Source organism: Dipodomys ordii, unplaced genomic scaffold (assembly GCF_000151885.1).
Source record: "Dipodomys ordii isolate 6190 unplaced genomic scaffold, Dord_2.0 Scaffold17, whole genome shotgun sequence".
Lineage (NCBI taxonomy): Eukaryota > Metazoa > Chordata > Mammalia > Rodentia > Heteromyidae > Dipodomys > Dipodomys ordii.
The window spans coordinates 11,323,975-11,339,464 of NW_012267233.1; the positions used below are offsets into that span (position 1 = coordinate 11,323,975).

The window sequence follows — 15,490 nt, forward strand, 5'->3', positions numbered from 1 at the left end:
TATAACATTCTCAATCAGTACTTTCCATAACTTAAAAATAGCAAAAGAAACCCCAACCCATGCTTTAATAACCTTTCTCCAAGCACTCTGCATTAAAATTCACATTTAAAATTAATTCAGTGTAGAATCTTTATGTTTGGACATTAAGAATTCACATTTGCAGAGCAAAAGGCTTGCGAAAAGGTTTTGAGTGTCTTGTAAAAAGCTTAAGGAATCTCCATTATGTTTTCTCCAGAGTTGTATTTCAGTATCTCAAATTTATTGCCAGGAGGAGAACAGAAAGACCATTAGCAATACCAGAAGTCATTCCTCTGGCTGCTTCGCAGTTCAAATGATCTTCAGGCAACCCCTTTCATGCAGGTTTGTAGAAAACTCCAGAAATCAAGGCTTGGGAATATAGAAAGCACCCTGCAACAATCCCATCTTAGCTATCTATTGTGAAAGACTTTAAAAATTTTGAAATAGGTCATATTGCACATGTTTGTTTTTTTAACAAAGAAACCCTAAAATATACAGCAAAAGAAATTTCAATCTCAAGTTCTGTCTCTAATTTAAGTAGAATAAATATATCTCCCAACAGAAAATGAGGAAATTCCAAATATGCTCTTTGCATTAGATATTTAATGACCAAAATTGCTTGGGGCCCATTTACTCCTACTGGTGAGTTCAGAAAGCAGTGTAAGGTCCCATAGAGAATGTGAATTTCTTGGAATCTCTGACCTGATGAAACTAAAAATATTTTAGAGAAAGATGAAGGAACTGAGCCTACAGTCCATTTTTTTTTGATGTTTTGATTGCTGTTTAAGACTAAAATAAAAAAATGCAATTGATGGCAAATGTACCACAGTAGTTCCGGGTACTGAAATGGAATCAGTGTTTACAGAATATTTTGGATTAAAATCCTTGCCAGATGGTCACAAGAAGTGTTTACCTCATTGCTCATTTCAGCTATCTTAATGTCAGCAACAATAAAAAGAAGCTTGTTACTGCCACTGGGGAGCAAAGGCATAAAATCCTTCCTCCCCAAATGGAATTGCTAGTTGCAGACAGCTGTGTCCTACACAACAATAAGATTGTGCAGAACTCAAGTAGAAATTACTTCTATCAATAGAAAAAGAGACAAAATATGTGGCATATTCACAATAAAGTATCTTTTATTTAATATTCAGTAACTGTACTTTTGGCTCATGATAAATAATAACAACTTTAAAAGAACACAAAAGATTGAAATAGGAGAAGTTAGATATGCACATGGTCTTGAAAGCTGGTTTCACCTGAATTATAATGGTCACCTCCATCTATAGCACTTTCCTGTTTTATGAGTGACCATTAATGAGAGGCAATAGTAGGGAGGCCAAAGATGCAGAGATGAGGTAGACTAGGAGTTAGTCTTAATTAAGGTACTATTTTAAAGATATTAATATCATTTATTAATGAATAATTATTAATATTGTAACTAAGATATTATAATGAAGATATTCCTAATTAAGATTTATTGAAAATATATTAAGCTTACAAAAACCATCTGACAAAATGCAAAAATTGTGGTTATAACTTAACTACTGTTGAAACAACTAAGATTTAAAATCTACATTCTTGAAAAAAAGCATAGTTATGAGGAATCCCCATATTTATCTATTCAGTGTACATATATTACAAGCTAGACACAGGAATACATATTGTGGAAACATCACTTCATGAAAGCTTCCTATTTCTTCTCTCCCTTTTCATTTTCAGTAAATTCCCACTACAATTCTTTCTGTGCTTACATTCAACCTCCTACCTCAGAGTAGGAGGAAGCACTTGTGATTAATTGTGAATAGCCATAAATTCTCGGCAGCAATTCCCCTCAAGCTCTAGCTCCCTATCCTATGGATTTGGCCCAAATGGGACTTGCTCTACATTGTACACTGTGGAAGAATGACTCTATGCAAGCTTAAACTTAGGTTCAAGAGCACTGCCTTTCTTCTGGTTGAGCTGGGACAGTTTTGCCTTGTGAAGAAGCTTACAGAGAGGTCACATGAAAGAGAACCGAGGCACCTGGCCAACAGCCTGCCAAGTGCCAAGTAGGTTGGGGCAGGCATCCTAGACCATCCAGCCACGGATGGCCTATCAGCAAACTGCAGCCTCTGTGTGTACCCAGGTAAGATCAATAGACCAACTTCCCAGGTTAGAATCATCCACTTAAACAATGCTCCCTGAAATGCCAAACAGAAATTTTAGCCATAGGCAATTATTCAAGTTTGGGGGTAATTTGCTATATAGTAATGGGTGACAGATACCGATTTTAGCATCTGTAAATGGAGTACTACTTAACAGAAGACTAAATTGAAGGAGGGCTTATAGGCCAGGAAAGTGAGTCAAAACCTGAAAGACCCAAAGACAGTGTTAGTGAATGGCAAAAAGTGCTTCAAAGAGATGATGATGGCCTTAGTGAAGACTGTCAATGAGGAAGTAAGAAAAATGTTACTGTAAGTGGGGGAAAGGAAATCTTTGTCATCTAGTGTCTGGAAGTTTGGCAGAACCACTGACATGAAAGCAGAAAATAGGCTTAATAAATAAACTGTGTGCTCTAAGATTTCCTGTCAGTGCTAAAGTACCTCCTGGCTTTTACCTGCTGCTTACATAAAAATTAGAGAGGAAGGATTGTTAGGTAAAAAGGGTCCAGGACATGCTAGTTCTTAAAGTTCCTAGCTTTATCAGGTGAAAAATGATGCTAAAATCAGTAAATTCCTTCCAGACAAAGATCAAATCCAAGACATGGGCAGGAAAGCTGAGACTAGAGATGTCACAAAGTATGTGCTTGTAAAATTTTTGTTAAGACCATAGAAATATCTAAATTGGTGGCTCATAGAACTATTCAAAAATAGCCCTACGTCTCATATCTAAAATGTACCTGGAACTCAAAAAATTAAATCCCCCTACAACAAATCTTCAAAGAAACAACTGCCCAATAAATAAATGGGCTAAAGACTTAAAGAGAACCTTCTCTGAAGAGGAAAGAAGGATGGCCAATAGACACATGAAGAAATGCTCAACCTCCCTGGCCATAAAAGAAATGCAAATCAAAACAACATTGAGATACCACCTCACCCCAGTTAGAATGGCTATAATCAAGAACTCTAATAACAACAGATGCTGGAGGGGATGTGGACAGAAGGGAACCTTACTGCATTGTTGGTGGGAGTGTAAACTTGTTCAACCACTTTGGAAAGCAGAATGGAGGTTCCTCAAAAGATTCCACATAGAGCTCCCCTATGACCCAGCAATCCCACTTTTGGGCAGTTACCCAAATGTTCACAAACAAGACTACACTAAAGCTACCAGCACGACTATGTTTATTGCAGCATTATTTACCATAGTTAAGATATGGAACCAACCCAGATGCCCCTCAGTAGATGAATGGATCAAGAAAATGTGGTATAGATACACAATGGAATCCTATGCCTCCATCAGAAATAATGACATTGCCCCATTTGTGAGGAAATGGAAAGACTTGGAAAAATGATATTAAGTGAAGTAAGCCAGGCCCAAAGAAACATAGGTCCCATGGTTTCCCTTATTTGCAATAACTAGTATATGTCTGAGTCAAGCAGAAAAGGTCAGTTAAGTTGATGTTAGGGAAATGAACCCTAAGATATGTATTCAAATGGTTTTTTCTTTCATGCCATTGTTTCTAACACATTTATAAGATTATTTCTTTGTTGCTTCGTATGTCCCTCCCCCATGGTATAACCCCTCTGCACAGTATTTTCACAATAAAAAAATCTAAACATGAAAAAAAGAGCCCTAAGACACTGAAGAGTAATATCCCTCAGCAGTGTTATCAGAATCTTGAAGTAGACAAAATCTTATCTAGAAGAGATCTGTAGGTTTGTCTTTAATAGAGTGAACCTCAATAAAAATTAAAGAGACCCACAATGTTGTTTAAAGAATTATAATGACAGAAATCTTGCTAACTTAGACTGAAAGAAACAAATACAAAATAAGGCCTTAAACTTCTACTAGCATAAAGCAAGCTAAGAAAATCACAAGGTGTAAATGACACTACTTTTCATAGAAAATGATAGATGACTCAGAAGCTAGAGGCCAAAAGCTACAAGCCATGGAGAATTACTCCCTAACAGGAAGAATACTGGATACTAATCAAGAACCCAATAATTATCTGGTTGGATTTCAGAGTTTCTGTGGACTACTGGCACCTATATGACTCTGTTTCATGAATAAGAATATTTATAGGAGTTATCCTATCCTTATATCATCACTGAACCCTGTCCAACAGCAGTCAATACTGAATAAGGCTTTTAACAGTCTCTTTTTGAGAAGTCTTATCTACTTCCACTGTTGCCAAAGTACTGATAGGTGAAAGGCAATATTATTCTGTTGAGTTCCAAGATGCATACATCCATGTTTTACATCTATACATTTATATCTATATCTATAGCTGTATCTATATCTACATATCTACCTGGATAGCCAGTTGGGAAGGGAAGAAAATTTTCATTATAGAAAGCCAAATTCTCCTCTAAGATGTTTACAAATATTTTTCATGAAATATCCATAATAACCTCTTCATTATTTCAGAAGAGAACTCCTTGAAATTAAAAAAAACCTATCAAATTTTCTTTTTTTGTCAGTCCTGGGGTGTGAACTCAGGGCCTAGGCACTGTTCTTGAGCTTCTTTTGCTCAAGGCTAACACTCTACTACTTAAGCCATAGCACCATATCTGCCTTTTTCTGGCTAGTTCATTAGATTTTCCTGCCTGTGTGGTTTCGAACCACAATCCTCAGATCCTAGCTGCCTGAGTAGCTAGAATTACAGGTGTGAGTCACCAGCGCATGGTGAAACTATCTAATTTTAAACAAACTTTAGGTGTGATATTCTGGTTTATGGCTTCAAGGTTTTTCTTACATATTTTCCTTCCTACACACAGAACATTCTAAAACTCAGTGTATCCAAATGCTTTAAGGATTATTCTAATGTACTTCCATCTCTAAAATGCTGTCTTGGGGATAGCAACACTGCCAACTTGTCACGTCTAATCCTAAAGCTTCAGAATAAAATCTTGGTTATTTTACTAAATTTCCACTTACCTTACCTTTTACCAACGTTAACTTTCCTCTAGCACTTTAAAGATGAAATTCCACAGTGTTTTGTCCTCCTTATAGAAAGAAATTTATACCACTGTTGTTCTCTGTGGCTAGTGTTTTCCTCTGGCTGCTTTACAAATATTCTCTGATTTGGGTTTTAGTAGTTGATTATAATATACCTGGATGTGAGTTCTTTGAATTTACCGCATTTGGAGTTTTTCTGAGGTATCTGGTTTTATGAGTTCCTATCTTGCATAAAATTTGGGAAATTTTCTGGAATTATTTAATTGCTTTTCCAGATCTCCTCTCATTCTGGAATTACAATTAGTCATCTGTTGAACATTTTTAAAATCTCCAAGATGTCCCTGGGGTGGTATTCGTATTATTTTAATCTTTTTTTTTCTTTCTTTTTCACACTGGATGATTTCTAGTGATATCTTCTGTCATGCTATATTGTATGTCCAAAATTGAATAACAAAATAGTGCAAATTTAGTAGCTTAAAATAATATATATTTACTTTCATGGCTTCTGTGGGTCAAGACTCTAAGCAAGGTTCAGGTTCTTACAAGACTGCAAAGTTGGCTCGGCTGTGTTCTCATCTTGGGAAAAAATTCTAAGCCTGCTCAGATTGTTGGCACATTTATTCTTTGTTGCTTTATGGTAAGTGCCTTAGCTTTATGCTGACTAGTGCCTGAAGTCACCTTCAGGTCCAGGAGGTGCCTACAGTTCACACCCTATGACCTGCCTCACAGGCTATTCAGACCTGACAGTTTGCTTCAAGGTCAGCACAAGTATATTTGCCTATCTATATTCATACAAGTTCTAATCCTTTCTTAAGGATCTTATTGATTAAATGAGACCTTATCTCATGTTCTGTTTCTTTGATTAACTAAAATCATTTGATTTAGGACTCAATTACATCTATAAAATCATTCACCTTTAACAGATACCAAAATTAAGTTACTGGTAACCAGAATTCTCTAATTCTAAAAAAACTGTGTAATTCATAAATTGTCCATGCCAAGGATTAAGAAAAACCAAGTGTGAAGTCTTACATAAAATATATAGACATTCCTATTCCAAGAGATGTATAGCAGGAGTTGATGGCTCAAGCCTTTAATTCTAGGAGCCTCTCAGGAGACGGAGAGCTAAGAACCATGGTTCAAAGCCAGCCTGGGCAGAAAAGTCTGTTTGACTCTTATCTCCAATTAATTACTAAAAACCCAAGTGGAGCTGTGGCTCACGTGGTAGAGGAGGTCAAGCCCCAGAATTGGTTAACACACATATGCATGCACAAGCACATATGTGTACTCTGTCTCTGTGTGTGTGTCTCTCTCACACACACAGTTGTTTAATTTTCTGGAAAGGAATGTAACTTCAACAGCTCATACACAAATCTTATTAGTTTGGAGGAAGTGTCACTGAATGTGGTTTGGCTAAATCATATAAAGCTTCTCTTTACTCTGAGCTACATATACTGTTCATCTTGGAAAAGATTCCATAAATTCGTATTTCCCTAAATTCAACTGCATAATGTAAAACACTTCATTCAAGACCAACCTTTGACTGGTTACTGCTGTCATTCAACATCCTGATCTGAAGTCCACAAAACTGGGATATTTATTTATTTTTGCCAGTTCCTGGTGCTTGAATTCTGGGCCTGGACTTTTGTTCCTGAGCTCCTTTTGTTCAAGATTAGCATTCCATCACTTGAGCTACAGTGCCACTTACAGCTTTTTCTGTGACTAACTGGGGATAAGAGTCACACAGACTTTCCTGTCCAGGCTAGAGAACTGAGGTATTTAAAGGCCCTTTGTGGTGGTATATGTGATTTTGTGCAGCTGAACATAACATATTCAGTTATTCCCTAGGAAATAGTTTTCTTCTTCCTTTGTTTGTTTAGGCAAGAAATTATTGTGGAATATCCAGCATTTTAAGTAATTTTGCTTCAAAGCATGTGTCAGAAAGAATATAGGGAGTTTATGACTTCTCAGTTCTAAATGGTTTCTCAGCTTTGGGTTTCGAGAATTGGTTGTGTATGTGTTTCTTCCCCTCTTCCTGGGACTTAATGTTGTTAGCAACCTCTTGTGTGGTTCTAAGATATACTGACTACTTTGAAACTTTTCCAGGTGTCATTGACACTTTCGTGATCTCTGCAATATAAGCTACATTGTTTAGTGGAGTTCTATGAACTTTAGAAATCCTCCTTGAGACTATGAATTGACTAACACCCAAAGTAGCATAAACATGCAGACAGAAATGTTCCTAAAACCAATCTTGCTGGGTAATTCAGGATATGACTTAAGAGTCTGGAAAAAGGAACGTTTTGCTCACTTGTCTATCTATGAATAGCTCCAGGTGCAGCTTGAAGCTAAGTGGCTAGTTTTTTGACTCTCAGCTATAACCTCCCATTAGGACACAATAGAATCTGCAATCGTGGATGTAAGAAATTCCGTGAAGACCCTCTGGGCCTATTAGGGCTTCTGGCTTCAGAGGGTCTTAAAACACAGTTACTTTAGCACACACAGATACAGTAAAGAGGCCTGATTATCCTACCTCTGATCTAAGTTTTAGACCAAAGATTATAGCAACTATGGCTATAAAAGTTGCACCAAGAGAATGATGTTACAAATTTAAAAGAAAAGAAAAATGCTTAACAGATACCTGGGTATCTTTCCAATTTATCATTAAAAGATTTGTTAATACAGTTAGGACATTGAAGACAAAGAATTAGGCAGCTGAAGATAAAGAATCCCACATTAATCTACCTTTAGACTTACATGGTCTAATGTATAAGAGATTTTTCAGCCCTTCCATAAAACCTCCAGCTATGTTATTTATTCTAATAGACAAATCATACTGCCAAAATAGGGGAGTGAGATAATGCTGTGGAAAAATAATACTACTTACATAGAAAATTAAAGCAAAGTCTACTTATCTATTAAATATGTATAACAATAAACTATGTAGGGATGTTGTAAAAATAAACTAGTAATACATACAAAAAAGCCTTGGAAGTGTACAAATAGGTATAAATATGAAAGGTATAGTGAGGACAGTGGCCATGCATTCTTCTCTTTTTTTTTTTGTTGGTCATGGGGCTTGAACTCTGGGCCTGAGCACTGTTCCTCAGCTCTTCAGCTCAAGGTTAGTGCTCTACCACTTGAGCCATAGCGCCACTTCTGGTTTTCTGGTGGTTTATTGGAGGTAAGAGTTTCATGGACTTTCCTGCCTGGGCTGGCTTTGAACCAAGATCCTCAGATCTCAGCCTCCTGAGTAGCTAGGATTACAGGCGTGAGCCACCGGCACCCAGCTCCATGTATTCTTCTTGTCCATTCATCTCTTCCCCACCCAGAAACTCTACAATGGCTGTTCTCATGATCAGCCTTTCCTTGTGGTTCCAGTGTCCAAGGAGCTCTACTAGCTCCACATGACTATATAAAGGGTAAAGCTTTCTCATCTTTACTTTCTGTGGGAAACCTTCAGAACATCTATAGGGTTACGCAGCCAGTTTTTCAGGGACTACAGATATGTGGGCTTTTTATTTTGGTCTAAATATCTGTATGCAATCAATTAGAAAAAATTATTAGAAAAATTAGAAAAAATAACAAAAGAAACTTATTTTTTAAATAAACAACCTCTTTTAAGTATAGGGCAAACAACTTAAAAACTATATCACATGGAAAAATTTCATGAGGAAAATAAAAATAAGAGCATATGATTCACCCTAAAATAAGGCCCTATCACACTGTACAAGGAACTTTCATAAGAATTTGTATTTAAAAAGATTTTTGTAGTTTCAATGTCTTATTGGATTATTTGAATTTAATAAATATATTTAAATAAGAAATATTACATTGTATGCACTTTTTCAACTTTTGTAACAGCAGTGTGGCAATTTGATGAAAAAAACAAGTAAGAAACCAGCATCTCACTGCTGGGTAGGAGAAGAAGGAAAATGGAGCCTGAGGGTATATAACATGTTCTGAAGCTGGTCTGTAGAAAACTTTTCCACATGGAAAAGTTGCTCTCTAATCTAATGACTTTCTTTTAATCACAAGCAGAAAGTAGTTTCCTTATTAACCAGTGTTTTAGAAATACATTATTCTTGAAACTACTTTCTAGGATTTCTTTCACTCATTTAAAGGCCACATCTTTGTATTTAATTTATCCTTATATTATCCCTGCAGGGAACACCTCTCTAATTATTTCCATGTAAAATGACAGCAAAATAGTATTATACTACTTGGGAAACAGACAACCTTTGGTATGTCTTTTCTTGGTATTCCCTTTGGCATAGTTTGTCATTGTGCTCACTGAGTCACAGACTGAGCTGTCTGCAGAGTCAGATTGAGACTTTCCTGTCTTTGCCTTTCCAATGCCTAGCAGATACCTGGTATGGAAAACTAAATAGAAGAAATCCTGGACACATGAGTAACAGTACCCAACACAAAATTGTTAATATATACCAAGCACTACTCTACGTATCTTAATACATATTAGTTCACTTAGTCCTTACAATCTGAGGAACAGATACTATTTTTATTCCCATTCTCATATAAAAACACTGGAGCACAAAAAGGCTAGGTTCCACAAAGCCAGGATCCAGACCTACATGCTTTGGCTCTAGAGTCTAATCTGTACCACCCCACTTACTGCTGTGCCAGGACTGAGGCTCAGCAAGAACTGCTCACTTCAGGAAAAACACAGGTGCACTGGGCTCTACCTCTGGGTTTCTGTCAGATGGAACTACATGGTGTGGTTCCTTGGGAGGGTAACACTGGAAAATAACTGGACACGGGCACACAAATGCAGAATAAATGAATTCCAACCTTAACAATTGCTGAATTTGAAAGGCTGTTTCTCAAATACCTGTGGGGATTTGTGAGAGCGCCAGCTGTACTGGTGACTATGGAGACTTGCCAGCAGAATATTTTCATCACTATCCACCTGGCCAAACCGCAGTGTCTCCTGTGTGTCATTACAGATCACAAAGTGGCTGAAGACCAACTCCTCTACCTCAGGGCATTTGTTCTGAAAGAAAAAGAACATGAAAGCCAACGTGTATCAGATTAATTGCAAGATGTTTGGCAGCTGTCTGCCCAGTGGCCATTGTTACAACCCAGAAACCCTAAAGGATCTGTTGTCATTAGCTCTGGTATACAAGGCATTTCATACTTCCAGGATAATCACATGAAAATACCTTAAAGAGATCATAAATGTTCCAAGAGTATGTTTTGACTTATCCTCCAACAAAATAAATCATATGCACAGAAGAGTAAAAGAACAATGAGATCCCACAAACTTTTTACATTTCTCAAAATGAATTAACATGCCTTGAAGAATGCTGTACTGAGAAGAGTAAGTTTTGAACAGAGTACAAGAGGCTAGAATTACCATGTTCCTGGCCCTCTACACTTAACAATCAAGACCAATTACCAAAGCCACAGTTTGTACCCTACAGAAAGTAAGGATCATTTAGGTAATACATTCCCAGATCTCTTAAGGGGGGGGGAGAGAGAGAGAGGGGGGGGGGAGAGAGAGAGAGAGTGTGTGTGTGTGTGTGTCTCAGGAAGAGATGAAAATAAAACTATAACTTTCCCTCATTGTTAGGAGGTTGAACACACAAATCAGATCAACTCAAGAGCAAGTTTAAGTCAAGATGGTTTTCCAGAAGAATAGTGTTAGCTGAAAAACAGTAGTACCTGTGTCAGCTAATAGTCATCAATTTGTTAACATCCTTAATAAATCAGCTAAGGCTCAGCAAATTAATATTATGTTCCTGTATGGATTACTCTTTCTCAACCTCATGGGCTCTCCATTACAGCAAAATACTAATGAAGTAATACAGTAATTCTAGGCTTATATTTTTATTAGTCTTATTAGGCTACAGCCTAAAAACAATAAACATGACGTTGATATGCTGAAAGCATAGTCGAATAAATTATCAACTTCAAGATATCAGAAAAAATAACTTGGCTAATCAGTTTGTAAAAAATGGGAGATCATATACAATGAATATTCTACAAATGGCCTCTCTTTCCTGACTGTAGATCGATGGCCAAACTATATTTTGTCACCTTTTTGAAGGGAGGAAGATTAAAAGGTGATACAACCCAGAAGTACAGTAATTCATGAGACTAAGAGGTATGAAGCCAAAGAGATTATGAATGATGTAACTGGAATCCAATTAGTATGGAGACCAGTCTTAGAATCTTATCAGGGAACAGAGTAATCTTTGGAAACAGAATACAGTCTTCGACATGCCAAAAGCCTCTGATGTGGGAGGCAATGCTCCCTGGTGAGGATGCCATGACAGGATGCATTCTTCCAGAGCCCTCAAGGAGTTCTAGGCCCTCTTTCTGTCATCCATTCATTGCTGCTGAATTCAACTCTTAAACAGCTGAACCTTGCTGGACAGCTAAACTAGTCACCAAAAAGAATCTGGCTGAGACTAAAGTGCTTATAACCAATTACTACTTGCTGTCTACTATAGTGCTCTCTGCTTTTTCTTATTAGCCGTGAGTTTGAATTTTGCTTGCTATTGGGTTTCAGATATTCCAGTCTGACTTGGCTGCTGCCTACAGCTCTGGCTATATTTAAATCCTCTCCCCATTTGCTGAGAAAACCCTCAGCTCTTCCAACACATCCTACATCTTTTAATTCCTCCAAAATGGCAAACTGCTTCCTTTAGTGGCATCCCACTGCTAGGACCTCTTTCTTTCAACCTCTTTCCCTTTGTAGGCTATTTCCCAAGTGATACTTGATATTTCCCCTTCAGACTAATTGTTAGTCTGTATCATTAGATTGTTGCAACAGGTATGGATCAGACTTTTTTATCTCTGGCACTCAACAAACACTTAGGAAATAAAAACCAGGAAGATTGTTTTTGATAGTACTGAGAACTGAATCCAGGGCTTTGTATATATCAAGCAAGCACTTTACCATTGAGCTTCAATCCCAGTCAAATGAAAAAAAAATTACAATAACAATATTTGTTTACTATACAAAAATTAGAAAATATAGGAAGAGTATTTTTGACTTTATATTTAATTGCAATTGCTATTAACATTTTGATGAATTGTCTTCAAGTAGTTTTTCTCTTCTGAATCTTCTGTTACTAAAGTCTGCTAAATATCTACAAACTTTTAATCAAATTGAAATCATAGTGTATAATTACTTTTGGTGTGACTTTTCCATTTACTACTATATAATCAACTGTTCTCCTTATAAACATTTTTTCTCCTTTCCATCTATGAGTACAAATGTGAAGGAAAGGATAGGATTCCAATTATTTCCTGAGATTTAAGTAGTTAAAAGTTACCCATCGTAAGATTAAAATTCAGTTTTCATAATAAATTTGGATCAATCTCAACCCAGAAAGAAGTTAAGTTACTGGATGAGAATTGAGTATTAAAAATTCTATTTCTTCTATTATATCTAAAAAACTGACTTTTAATAAATGATAAACATTTTAAGAAAAATGTAAATTGAAGGACACAAGGGATTTGTTTACATATTTCTAAAGATTACTCAAAGTCCTTAGGGAATTGTTTCTCTATTCTTCCTTCATCTATGGAGTTTATTATAGCTAATAAGCGTTAATACTTCTTGGAATGTTTTATTTCATTTTTTTTAAAAACCTCTCATACATAGTTAATGTATACTTAATCCCAGAATGCTTTTGAGAATCTGTAGGTAAAAGATGGCTTATTTATATTACAATTTCATGGCATGTAATATAGGCATTTGCAAATCAGTAGAGATACTGTTTTCGTATAAGGGAAGACATATGAATAGAACCTTGGTTTATAAAACAATCCTTTAAAACGTTATTTTAAATAAATCTATGACATAGAATTATAAACCTAACTGGAAGTGGCATTTTGGATCCTTAAACCTAATCCATGGTCATCACTTATAAGAGAGAAAAAAAATTACTGCTAGAGAAATCAATCACTTATGAGAAATTCGTTAATTTTGAACACATGATCCAAAGGTGGAACACCAAATTATTTCATATCTCAAATATCTGATCTATCTATACTGGGTAAAAATGACTAAAGAGGATAAACTATATTCTGATAGAAGTAGTGAACTTAATAAACTTCTATCAGCCCATTTCAATATCAAATGTGTTACAGTTTCAAAGTAGTATACTTCATATTTACTTTAGAGTACACAGGATTAGATGCCTACACCACATTAAAACTTGGTGGCAAGTACCCTTGACATGGGAGGAAACAAGAAAATTACAGCAACAATTACAGAAGTATATCCTCTTGTGGCTCATGTTAACATTGCCAAATCCCTGTATAAATCAGAATCAACTATTCATAGAATGTACCTGTCAGCAATATGCTATGTGACATATGGCTCTACTTAATCAAATATACAATGCTTAAAAAAAAACTCAAAATATTCCTTCAAGGCACTGTGTTAGCCAGTCAGTCACTCACACTGTGATGTGGTTTAAAACATTTAAATATTTATGTACTATATTTTATTTATATGTATAGCTATGTGTAAAAGAACTTTCTTTTTACCCTCGAAGGAAACTGATATTTTTGAAGGCCATTTTTCAGTAGTTGTTACATATGAGTCCTCTTATAATGGCCCTGATACCAAGACAAAAATATCCTAGGTTTAAATGCGCTATCAATGACTCTTTTATATTTTCTAGGTTTGTTTTGTATTAAATGCATTGTTCAAAATATGACAAAAAAACAGAAATTGGAGCCATGGAGGTTTTTTTTTCACATTGCTATTTGAACCAGCTGCAAAGATTTAGATCACACTAGCTCTTATTTTACGCATGTCCTTTGCAACAAGAAAACCATGGAATGCCCTTAAAAAAGACTTTTAAAATATAAAACAGATGTGTTATCTTCTTTCCTTTTGCTATTATAGTACCATGTTAGGTAATTAATTCCTTAGTCTTGCATAGGTCTTCATGCATATAAAAAACATTAAATTTTATTTCCATAAAATTGGATTCTTATAAAAATTCTTACGTTAGAAAACTAAAACTTGTTTAAAAATTATTTATTTTATAAAATCTACTTCCACAAAATATTTTTATTCTCATAAAAGTCCCCCAAAGTCTGTTATCTTATTCCCACAAAAATTTATAAGTTACAAAAATAAGAGTCTCTTCCTCCATTCTCTGCTGCGCATCTCAAAACAAGGTCGCTGTAGGAGGAAAACCCATTCTGTCTGGGGACCAGCCACACACATGGGTCTGCAACATGCACAAAACATGGATAAGTGTCTCAGCTCAAATAACAGCCAAACTGATGGAAATACAATAGAACATTTGAAGTAAGTAAAGAAGCAGTTCTGATTTGTTGTTAAATTGCTGAATCTATCATCATCCAAACATTTTGTCATATCAGCTTTCCCATTTAGGACAGACTTACACTTCATCTCTTTTTTGATTAAAATACTTTGTCATATGAGGTACAAATAAAATATTATTAATCAAGAGTTCCTAACTGATCCTAAAATGCATTATGCAATGCTTTTTAGTAAACTGAAAAGGCAGAATGAGAGGAAAGGAGAAGATTAAGACTATAGTGCACTCAGATTCCATGTTACTGTTTTTCTTTTTGTTGTTAAAAAGCTGGAATGGTTATTATCAGAAAGGCTCATACAGGTTCTTTATTTCTGAGAAAAACACTAAGTTTAATACATAGTTAAGTTGAAGTTTTAGCAAAATAATGTTACTTGAAATTTTTTTCTGGGAATATGTTATTTTCCACATTAGTCATAAAAATGTGGGCATGACCTCTAATGAATGTATATAGAACCTATGTTCTCCAAAGTTCTTAAAATATATAGATCACTTTGTCAAAACAGGGAAGATCTCACATACTATGGTCCCTATCAAGTCTGTATTCTTTTACATTTTTGCTTGTCTTTTAACTTATAATTAGTAGTAATATATAGCACCAAATAAAAGATCACATACATCCAAATTGTAAACTTTCTGGAGCGTGCATACCTGTTGCCAAGCCTGTAGAGCAGTATTTAGAGAATGAACTACGTGCTGTCCAAAGTTTACAAACACCGAGTCCACTGTCATGGTACAATCAAGCATCTTATTCACTGCATCACTGGAAAGCTCAATTTGTCCAAAGACGCTGAAAGGTTTCACCACACTTTGCAGTGTGACATTTCTACACTCTAGAAGCTTACAATCCACTTGAGCTGAGAACCGGATTTCCTGGCAGACAGAACTACTACTCCACTGTCGAAGATACATCTGTGGTTCTCTGAAGGAAATGATCATATATTCTAGTTCAGATGGCACATTTTTATCAGAAATAAATGGCTTTAGAAACTGTGGTGAAGCTGTTGAGAAAACAAATGTATTTGTTTTTGTTACTGACTTTAATA

At 35.8% G+C, this 15,490-nt stretch overlaps 1 protein-coding gene across 1 annotated transcript in view; it reads right to left on the reverse strand.

Moving 5' to 3' along the window:
* Window positions 1-15,490, reverse strand: part of Vps13b (vacuolar protein sorting 13 homolog B (yeast)) — a 548,051-nt gene that overhangs the window by 70,510 nt on the left and 462,051 nt on the right. Inside the window, exons 41-42 of the mRNA XM_013012393.1 lie at window positions 15,096-15,445; window positions 9,965-10,126 (exon numbers count right to left, since the gene is read on the reverse strand). Of these exons, the coding sequence (XP_012867847.1) occupies window positions 9,965-10,126; window positions 15,096-15,445 (512 nt within the window). The remainder of the gene's footprint in view (window positions 1-9,964; window positions 10,127-15,095; window positions 15,446-15,490) is intronic.